At 43.9% G+C, this 11,428-nt stretch overlaps 1 protein-coding gene across 1 annotated transcript; it reads right to left on the bottom strand.

Annotated features, from left to right (window-relative positions):
• Window positions 1-5,067: 5,067 nt before the first annotated feature.
• LOC123429856 (organic cation/carnitine transporter 2-like) lies at window positions 5,068-6,809 on the bottom strand. Its single transcript, XM_045113831.1, has one exon. The coding sequence runs from the start codon at window positions 6,728-6,730 to the stop codon at window positions 5,147-5,149; it is 1,584 nt and encodes a 527-aa protein (XP_044969766.1). The 5' UTR covers window positions 6,731-6,809; the 3' UTR covers window positions 5,068-5,146.
• Between the last annotated feature and the right edge of the window lie 4,619 nt (window positions 6,810-11,428).

An 11,428-nucleotide genomic window follows, 5' to 3' on the forward strand; every position in this document is an offset into this window, starting at 1 on the left:
ATATTGCCATCCTGAGCGAATTTTTCAGTGCTGATGGCTCTAAGTTCGCTCAGAGTAGTGCGTCAGAGCAAATAGTGATTGCCACACGTCTTGCTATGAGATTCTTACACGGAAATTAAACGTACCACAATGGGTTTGCTCAAGAAAAATCTTTGAGTTGACGTCAGATCTTTAACAATTCCGTTGTCGTTGTGCTCAAGTAATGGAAAGGAGTGATTGCCCGTTTCATGATTTTTTTTACCTATGAACAATATACAATGAAACATTTTCCATCCTTAAGCACGAAAAATAAATCATAGGCAATTTTGTTGCCAAATATTTATCCATCGCCATCTTGGGATTACGTTTCCAAGCCAAAATAATAGTATGAAAAAAACAAAGCAATTCAATATACTCCCTCCATTTTTATATACAAGGCCACTTCCTTTCTCTCTCTCTCATCATCATCATCATCATCATCATCATTTGTGTTCTCTCATATTTTTGGTTTTGGAACAACAAACTTTCGACAAAACAAGAAGGGTTGCAACACAAAGGATAATTCATATCCATGAAGTCTCATATCCACTGCCTGTTTGTAATTGGGAGAAAAAACATTCATGAGTTATTAAAACATATTAAAATCCATGTCCTACCGAGACAGAATTTAGAACTTGCTATCCTCTTACCTAATAGGCAAAGATTGACCTCTGTAGAAAGAGTGATTCATTCGGATCGATATGAGGACCCAACTCCGTTGCATTGCCTGAATCCATGTTCCGTAATTGAAGCGGGTTGACCTCCGTGCTTCTCTCATGATACAATCCTCTTCCTGCTGAGCCCCCTTTCTCGTCCTAAATTAGTTGACTCAGATTTATCTAGATCCCTAGATCTAAAGTGCACACAAATCTTAAGTTCCTCACGAGGGAAAAACACACCATGAACGAGAGATCATCTTCACGTGTCTTCGGCCTATCTGAGGCATGTATGTTGCTTTAAGATTTATGCATGCACTTTCCCATGTGCTCACCCGTAATACTCCCCCCCCCCCCCCACTACCACCCCTCACACACAATCCCGAGAGACATGAAATGAACATTCATGCCTTGTCTTTATTTTGCATGGGTGTTCTCGAGTTTTTGTTTCATACTGCACGTCTCAATTGCGAGTGTACGGTGGGCTTCATGTCGGTGTGTGGAACTCGCTTTCTTCCCTTTCGTGTGATTATGTTTATCCATCGCCATCTTGGGATTACGTTTTCCAAGCAAAAATAATACAATGAAAGAAAACAAAGCAATTCAATATACTTCCTTCATTTTTATACAAGGCCATTCCATTTCTCATGTCAAACTTTAACTTATAATTTTGGTCAATAAAGTATGGGTTATATGTCATAAAAAATATATCATTGAAAAGTTATAACTCATATGACATACTTTTTATGGTAATATAACTCATATTTTGTTTGTAAATTTTATAAAATTAATTATTAAAGTTAGACATAAAAATATGAAATGGCCTTGTATATGGAGGGAGTAGGTCGCATAACTAAATTAAAATGGGTGGAAACGGTATCCCGTTCTCATGGCTGCAGGGTGCAACACGGTAAGTGCCTTTATATGCGCCGACATTGGTAGACAACTATTATGCTCCCTGCAGAGCATGGCCAAATTTGCCTGGTATATATGCAAGTTTTATATTTGTACGTATATGGTACGACGAATCTATCAGCATCTTCCAAGCGGATTCCATGCAGAGTTAGAATAAGCTGCGATCTCTCATCTGATCATTGGCATCACCAGTCACCAGTGACTCGGACGACCAGCTGTTTTATAATAATTGAATCTTTTTGTCCGAAATGTTCAGGACCATTGTAGTTTTCACGTGTTGCGAACTCCATAGGACATGGATCTGAACACCCCAGGCTCCTAGGAGCGGCTCTGGCAGAAACCTAAGAGCATGGTTAATAGTACAGCCAGCTGCTGGCTATATGATGTTGACACGTCATTTATAGTCAAGCTTATAGCCCGTAAGTACAATAGATAGATGTAAATGAGTACTACTTTATTGATACAAGGCCCACCATCCTCTCTCATAAAGTGTCTAGGAGCACGTGTTACAGCCTGCTGTTAGTTTGTAGTCTGCTTCTCTTTTCTCTCATCTTCTCTCTCTTCCAACTCATCACAAATATATTATTTTAAGTCTTACAGTCCGCCTACGTCATCCTATTGTACTTCCTCTAACCATCGTGGATGCCGGTCCCTCTCTCTCCTCCAGTGGTGGAGCCAGGACCTAGGCCGAGGGTGCTTGGGCCCCGGGCATGAGTATTAATTCCTTTCTCACTTTATCATTTTTACACTGTTAATCCTGTTAATTACTGAAGCAATGAAGGAGGCCGGGGGCACGATGATAGCGTGGCTCTGCCCCTGCTCTCCTCTACCCCTTGCCGCCATCGACGGGCAAAACCTGTTGACGGCAAGCGGCGACATGATCTGGCTCGCGCGTAGTCGTGCGGGTCTCGGGCGTGACCTTCTCAGTGGTCCAGGAGGTGGAGTTGCTCACATCCCGATCTTGTTCCGGTGCTGCTCTGGTATGATGAGAGCAAGGACGGCTTGGTTGTAGCGACGCTACCTCATCCACGACGCCTGCTTGGAAGGAGTGTGCCACATATGATGAGGCGGCTCTGTCGCGTCGCGGACGACTGTTTCTGATTTTGGTGGTTTCATGCTCCGCCCAAATCTGACAGGCTGATGGCGTCTACGACAGTGGGTTGTGTTTGTTGGAGTGGTGGTTGTGCTTGGCTGCCATGGGGCATGGATTTGTCAAGCCTCTGCGTTGTGTAGGCGTTTTTTATGGTTGCTTGGTGTGGTTGTGATGTTTGGTTCTTTCGATGGTGTTGGTGGTACGTGGTGATGTGGTTCCATGGGCGAGGTGCGGCGGTGATGAAGGAGTGAACATGCATGGACGGTGTGCCACATTTCGATCGCTTGGGATGTAGGTGTGAGACTATTCATATGAAAGTCATGCCCGTCTTCGATCAGTGCGAGCAATGATGGCGCCCGTCAGTGTCGTGCCCCTCCTTGGAGACATCGTTGTGGTGTGTTGACACCTCGCTCCCTCTCACTTGATCGGATGTCTTCGGGCAAAAGTATAGGTTTGGATCCGGATCCTTGGCGTCGTTCATTGGTTTGGAGCATTGTTTTGGAGGTCCTAGTTCGTGTTTCTCCCGTGCTCGCCACGGTTCTAGATTGTTCGCGAGATGCGCTATGTACGCCATCGTCGATGAGTTTAAGATGATGACTTTCTCACAGATATCTGATCGCCACTCATCTGCCAACTCTTTTAGGCAACTAAATGGTGGCTGGTGTGTTGGCAAAGAGAGTTCTTGTGGAGTTATTGCTTTTTGGAGGTGACCAACATTGGTCCAGATGTGGTTTTGTTGGTTAGTGTATGACATGTCAAATTTTAACATGCTCCCTCTTACGTGGGAAATATACTTTGGTTCCTAGTTATATATGCATCTTATATGAGAAATACTTTTTGATAATTAATTAGAAAGTCAAAATGGTTTCAAAGTATTTTTAGATTAAATTTGACTTTTTTTTGCACTAGTATACAAAATTTTACGAAAAAAATCAACATTGACTTTTGGGCAAAAAAGACAAAAATTATTTGCTATTATAGGTCACTATCATACTATTTTGATCGAAAATTTATCTTTTTGAAAACAAATCAAAGTATAATTTTATTTTTATGGAAATTTTCTTAAAGGTACAATGAAAGGTCAAGTTTATTTCAAAAATATTTTTAGATTTTTTTGACTTTTTGTTAGGTTGCTATTTTTTTTTCTTATAGGGTGTATATACATCCAGGTTTTAAAAGTTTCCCTTCCCTCTTACCTCCTCTTTTTACATGGAAGGTAAAAGTATATGATAGATCTGAACCATCGATCTTATTAATTAGTGGTTACAGATTAGTTCATACTTTCTTATCTCACATGTAAAAAAAGGGTAAAAGGAAGGGCAGTGCTGGGCGCCGGCGCGCCAGCCCGACGGCTCACGTCGGTCGCACAACAGCCGTCAGATCGGGGCTCTGACTGTCAGATCTCGTCTTCGTCTTCAACCTTGAGCCACAACGCGAGCGCCTCGCCGACCATTCTCGTCCAGCGCGCAGCGGCACTATCCCGCCCCTCCCCTCTCCCCCCTGCCCCCTGGCGGTCGAGGGGTCCTTCTCCCATCGCCCCATCTCGTCGGACGTCCTCGCCGCCGGTCGTCGTCCTTGCAGAGCCAACAAACACGGACACCTTGTCGGTCCTTCGTTGCAGCTTTTATCATCAACGGTTGTAGCATTTTATGTCAACGGTTGCAGCATTCTGCCATGGTAATGACCGTTTGCAGCTTTTATATGTCTGGTTGCAGCTTTTTTCATCAACGGTTGTAGCATTTTATGTCAACGGTTGCAGCATTCCGCCATGACAATGACTGCTTGTAGCTTTTTATATGTATGGTTGCACCTTTATTCATCAACGGTTGTAGCATTTTATGTCAACGGTTGCAGCATCGCGGGTCGGCATCTGCGGGGCGCATCTCGCGGTCGAACTGGTCGGACATGGTCGTGGACATGAAGCTTTTTCAAATGGTTGAAGCCTTTTCTCATGGATTGAAGCTTTTCTCTCCATGCTCGTCGAAGCTTTTTCAATGATCAGTTGAAGATTTCTTTACGTCGACGAAGCATTTTTCCAACGGGAGAAAAGCTGGAGGGGGAAGAAGAGCGGTTGATGGATGGATAAGGCACTGGATGTGTAGCTAGGAAAGAGTCTGTTGCATATGAGCCTGGACGGGTAAACGAGGACCGCTCGATTAAAAACGGATAGCACGTCCGCGCGAGCGACGAAAGACTTCGGCCGGCGTGCCGGGGTAAACATTTACCTAAAAGGAAGCAAGTTAAAACTGCTCGTAGGACAAACCATTTTGCCTTAGAGTTTGTATATTGTGAGGATTTATGTTTGAGTGGTGTTTTCTACTCATCACCGGACTTTGATGAGAGCTTATCAGAGTTGTTATAATTTATCCTTTGGAAGGCAGGCGATTTGAGTAATGTGCTGCGACCTGGCGGCAGTTTACTTGATTGGAACGGGAACAACTTTGTACATCAACCCGCAGTTTAATTACACGAGGCCGCTGTTACAGTCGGCATCGTTGACGGTGCAAGCGGCCACCGTCGCCTCCTTGTGCTCCTCCTCGTCCATGGTGTCCGACATGCCCTTTCCCCGCGTCTCCGGCAGGCAGGCTGCGAACATGCCGAAGCAGCCGACGACGAGCCCGAACACGCCGAACGACAAAAAGCTCCTCTCGCGGCCCAGCGCGACGAGCACCGGCGCCGCCACGCCTCCCAGCACCAGCGCCTGCCTTACCAGCCCCACCGCCGAGTTTCGCACGGACGTCGGGAACAGCTCGATGGAGTACATCATAATGACGTTGAACGCCGTGCACGTCGCGAAGAAGGAGAGCAGCTCGGCGGCCATCCGCGCGCCGCCCTGCGGGATGATGACGCACGCGAGGCTCCACACCCCCGCCGCCCCTGTGAGCCCGATCACCGAGCTCCGACGGTTGATCCTGCCCATCAGGAGCCACGAGAGGATGGACGACGGCAGCTCGGCCAGCGCGTTGTACGTGACGCTCAGGTAGAGGTTGGACCCCAGGTTGCCGACGTTGAGCGGCATGCCGTAGTAGACCATGCCGACGCCGAAGCTGGCCGTCATGATCGCCGCTAGCCTCCGGAGCGCCCACGGGCGCTCCCACATGGAGTGCAGCGTGGCGAACACGCTGTCACCGCTGCTCTCCCCCGCCGTGTCATTGTTCATGGTGCAGGCGTGCAGCATGGAGAAGCTGGACGTGATGCTGTTGCCGTTGAGCGAGGCGATCTGCTGCAGCGTCTCGATGGCGTCCTGCTTCCGGCCGCGCACCAGAAGCCATCGTGGCGACTCCTGGACGAGGAAGTAGAATAGGATGGAGTAGCAGAGGGAAGGCACGGACGTCCACAGATACATGTTCCGCCACGATTCCTCCCGGAACGTGTAGGCGAGCGCCGGGAGCGACAGGAACCCGAGGGTGAAGCAGAAGAACCCCGCCACGCACACCGTGTCGCGCCACCTCTTGCCGACGAGCTCCGTGGAGAGGACCAGCGTGCACGTGCCAACCATGGACCTGCCGAACCCGGACATGAAACGCAGGGCGGCGTACACCCACACGTTCGGCGAGAACGCGGTGAGCACGCCAGCGACGGACATGGACACAATGGACACGAGCAGCATCTTCCTGCGGCCCAGGAGCGAGTCGGCGAGCGTCGTGAGGAGGAAGCCGCCGGCGAGGCAGCCGGCGAAGAACGAGGATGCCGGGAGGGAGACGAGCGCCGGGCCGGCGCACTTGAGCGACCACTCCGAGATCACCGACGTCACGGCCGGGCGGTCCCACGCCCACGCGCCGGACGGGAGCGCGCACGGCGATGCCGTGGCAGCCGAGCAGGACGCGTCGGCGCCGGTGCAGTGCCACCGAGGCTCGGCGTCGGTGAACACCGAGATGAACACCTGCTGCGCGTCGAAGGCCCACGCGAAGGCCAGCAACACGGCCTTGAGGAGCTGCAGGGCGCCGGTGGCGCCCATGTACGTCTCGATGGTGTCATCGATCGACGGTGCCTTGGCCGGCCTTGTTTTGTGGCTTGTCAGGAGCGGGGCGGCGGCCGTGTCAGCCATTCGCACGGTTCGCGGGCGCGCTTTTGTGCGTTTGCCGCTAGCTTATCTTGGCTGCTCACTGGTTGTGTGGGGAGAAGGATGAGAGTGTGGGGGTATTTATACGGGCGGGATAGGGGTACGTCAACGGAGCAGCGCAGTGCAGGTGCTCCAACAAGGATTTCAACGCACAAGATCGATTGCTATGGGGATCGACGAGCTGCATTATTCATGGATTGAATAATGTGAGGACACCCGCAGCACATGTGAGATCCAGTCACGATATGTTAAATATATGGATATATATATGGGAGGGGGTGTATCCTTGATGACCTGAGGGTCCACGTAGGCAACAAACCATGCATAGGGCATTTGGGTAATCACCCCCCCTACGTACTCCGGTGCTCCTGCTCCACCGCCGTCATGTGAAGCCCAGTCACGATATTGATCCGCATGTTATGGCGTACGAGCTCGTAGATTAGCTAGCGCCAGATCATTTTGAGGAAAACGGGCATAAAACTTCGTCATCTCTTGGATCGGTTCCAGTTGGTACCGCCGTATGGTTACATCAAAAGTTTCTTTGCTGTTTTTGTCTTCCCTTTTTTCGTTCACTCAAAGTACCCTTGATATTGTTTTAGGGAAAAAAAGTATCTTTGCTACCCTTTCCAGTATCATGCTAATCATGGTACTCAAATCTTATGGTCATATTCACAGAAATACTCGTATAAGCCATACGAAGTTGAGAGGGGCGTTTTGTCACCGAGGAGCATTGTTATCAAAACGTGCTTTAAACATATTTTAAAATGTCATAAAATTTTGAAATGTAGTCTGGCACGTATATCTCTACATTATAGATAATCATAAAGTTGGTTCGGAAAAATCGGCAACTTTTGTGTCGCGTGTGAAAAAAGGCCATTTTTGATGTTTCAAAGTGCTTTTTGCGGCATCTTTTTATCATTTTTATGGAGGGCATACAAAAAAATCGATCTTCCACAAAACTTAACATACGCACATAGAATATCGAGTTGTACGCGCCAAATTTTTGTTCAGCATTTTTTGATATTTTAACATGTTTTTAGGTGTGGCAGGAGCATATGCTCCCATGTGCCAAAGTAAATTTCCATACGAAGTCATGGTACTTCTAGGGTGCCATGTGTTTACTTGGTTTTGGAATGGTCAGCAATGTCTCTTGACTGTTTCGTTATCTTATTATTATTATTTTTTAAATTGCAACCAACGATAATAAATTCATTTTTCCAGGAACGGTTGGTTGATTCTATGCTATAGTCTGTATCCCGGAATATGTGTCACGCATCTTTGACTTTAGACTCTTGAAACCAGGCAAATTTACTTCACGGCCAAAATGAAACATTGTAACCGGCGATGTGGCAAGGTTTCGCTAGCAGCATGGTCAGGACATAAATATAATCAGATCCATCCACTTCCTCCATTCCTATATATAAGTCATTTTAGAGATTTCAATATAAACTAGATAGAAAGAAAAATGAATGAATCTACACGGTAAAAATACATCTATATAATCTGAATGTAGGTTGTATTAAAATCTCTAAAAGGGCTTATACTTAGAAACGTGGGGAGTATGTAAGTAGATAAAACATATTAAAATCTTTAAAAGGACTTATATTTAAAAACATAGGGAGTATGTAAGTAGATAAAACATAGAATTCCTTTCGACGTACTCTCAGATCGAGCTCAAATGAGTTCAGGTGAACATTATAATCCAAAAAAATGAAAAAGAAATACAAATGAAAAAAATCTGAATTTTTTTGTGGCAAACATTGACAAATGTACTAAGTGCTAGAAAAATCATCGTGGAACGACATTTATGGAAGTCGTGGGGGAAAAACAAAATCGATGATCCAAGAGTGTTATTTTTGGTAGCATCTTAGAGTGTTGATTTAGTTTGTCGCGACTTCTATGAATGTCATATCATGATGAAACTTTGCAAACATTCAAAATATTTGTGAAAGTTTGCCACAAAGAATTTCAGAATTTTTCAATTTGTTTACAATTATTTTGGGTTTTATGGTTCAACGTGGTCTCATTTGAGCTCACGAGCAGAAGTTGACTTTAGATAATTTTTTATGTGGAAAAAATAAAATGAAAACATAATATTTTTTGGAAAATGAAAAATAAACAATACAAAAATAATAATTTAATGAAAAATAAAAATGTTGGTGGCGATTATTCTTCATGGATACTATATTTACAAAATTACTTGTGTTCCTTATTTTCAAAATAATTTTATTTTTTCCATTTTATATTTCTGTAATTCCAAAAGATGATTTAACTTTTCAGGAGTTCTTGTGCTTTCCAAATTTATATGTTTCTTTTTTCATGTATTTGCTTGTTTAACATTTACTATTTTCCAACTTTATGTTTTTTTTCTTAAATTTGTTTACTTTTCTGGATTTTCCTCTCTATATATTTCAGTGTTTTCTAATTGTGCTATCACATACTCACATGTGTGAAAACTTCCACCATATCAGTGATCATACTTTTCTAGTAGAGAATAGGTGGTTGATATGTCCGCAACTCATTTATAGTTTTTGATTGTTTCATGATATTATATGAGATATATGCCATTATATATTGTTTTGTGGGCTAGTCTAATAACATAATGCCCAGTGTTCGTTTCTTTTTTTGCCTATTTCTTTGTTTCGCAGGAAAACCATATCAAACGAGGTCCAAACACGATGAAATTTTAAGGTGGTTTTTTATGGACCAGAAGAGACCCTAGAAACTTCGGGAGGAGCCAAAAGGCATAAGAGGGAGCCACAAGCTCAATGGATGTGCCCCTTATGGGGCGCGCGTGTAAGCTTGTGCCCCGTGGAAACCTCCGTCACCTAATTCCGGCACTATATATTCTCATATATTTGGAAACCCCCCGAGCGAGACCCACATAAATTTTATCACCGCCGCAAGCCTCTGTTCTTCTACTATCCCATCTGGAAGCTTTTCCCAAAGTGTTGGCTCCAAGATGATGTGTGTGTAGTTCCTCACAAAACCTATGGGTCCATAGCAATAGATAGACAACTCTCTCTCTCTCCCTCCCTCCCTCTCTCTCTCTCTATCTCTATCTATATATCTATCTATCTATCTATCTATCTATCTATCTCTCTCTCTCTCTCTCTCTCTCTCTCTCTCTCTCTCTTATGATCTTCAATAAAATGATATCTTTGAAGACCTATTTGATGTGATTCTTCCGATACGTTTGTTGGGATTCGATGAATTGTGAGTTTATGATCATATTATTGATTGAAATTTGCATCTTCTCGGATCTATTATGTGTAATTTGATATCTATGTATGGTTTTCGATGTATAAGCTTTATTTGGCCAAATTAACAAGTTGATCTTCAAAGGGAGTGGTGCATACTAGTGAGTTCAATCTTGCGGTGTCGTTACTCTGTGACAGGAGGGGTTGCAAGGCATGCATTGTATTGTTCATATTAAGAATGAAACAATGGGATCTAAACATGTTTATTGGTCTTATCTTGTCTATATTATGTCATCTTGCTTCAAGCATTACTATGTTTTTTACGAACTTAATACCTTGCAATGCATGCCGGATAACGGTCAAGGGGTGGAGTAATAGTAGTAGGCGTCTGTAAGTTTAACGATCTACTTCTCATGGACCTAATGCCTACATATGAATTATGCCATGAAAAATCACAATCATAACAATGTGCTTTTGTATCAATTGACCTACAATAATTTGTGTGCCCATCACATTATGCTTATGAGAGAGATGCCTCTAGTGAATGCTATGGCACCCGGTTCGAATTTTCCTATTAAATACCAAGAACACAATTTATGTGTTCTTATTTACCTTTTATTTGATGTTATTATATACGTATCACTATCGGATTTAATCCTCGCAATTGTCGGGAACACGGGGATTGACAACCTTTTTGCTTTCGCTCGATGCGAGCATTTGTTTTGTGTCTGTGTGCATGTATTATTGATGTTATGTGTGTGGTGTCTCCTATTGGTTTGATAACCTTGGCTCTTAAATGAGGGACATACTATATGTGGTACCAAGAATCAAACTTAAAAATTTAGACCCAAGGTGTATGGAACCGGTGTTCAAGAACCACACTTGAAATTGTGACATCCTCATTAATAGGATTGATAAATGATTTGGAGTCTATTTATCTTGATGCTAAAAATACTAAAAGTGGAGTAGAGGATATCAAAACTTTGAATAGTGATGAAATTACTACTTTGGATTTCAAGGAATTTAATTATGATGGTTGCTCTTTGATTGAATGTATTTCCTTGATGCAATCCATGCTAAACTCTCCACATGCTTATAGCCAAAATAAGGCTTTTACCAAACATATCGTTGATGCTATGGTGAAATCTCTTGAAGAGAAACTTGAGTTAGAAATATCTATTCCTAGAAAACTTCATGATGAGTGGGAACATACTATAAAAATTAAGATTAAAAATTATGAATGCCATGCTTTGTGTGATTTGGGTGCTAGTGTTTCCACAATTCCAAAATCTTTATGCGATGTTCTAGGTTTCAATGAGATTGATGAGTGCTCTCTTAATTTGCATCTTGCGGATTCTACTATTAAGAAACCTATGGGAAGGATAAATTATGTTCTTATTATTGCAAATAGGAACTATGTGCCCGTAGATTTCATTGTGCTTGATATTGATTGCAATCCGACATGTCCCATTATTCTTGGTAG

Source organism: Hordeum vulgare, chromosome 2H, assembly GCF_904849725.1.
Source record: "Hordeum vulgare subsp. vulgare chromosome 2H, MorexV3_pseudomolecules_assembly, whole genome shotgun sequence".
In the NCBI taxonomy this organism is placed as follows: domain Eukaryota; kingdom Viridiplantae; phylum Streptophyta; class Magnoliopsida; order Poales; family Poaceae; genus Hordeum; species Hordeum vulgare.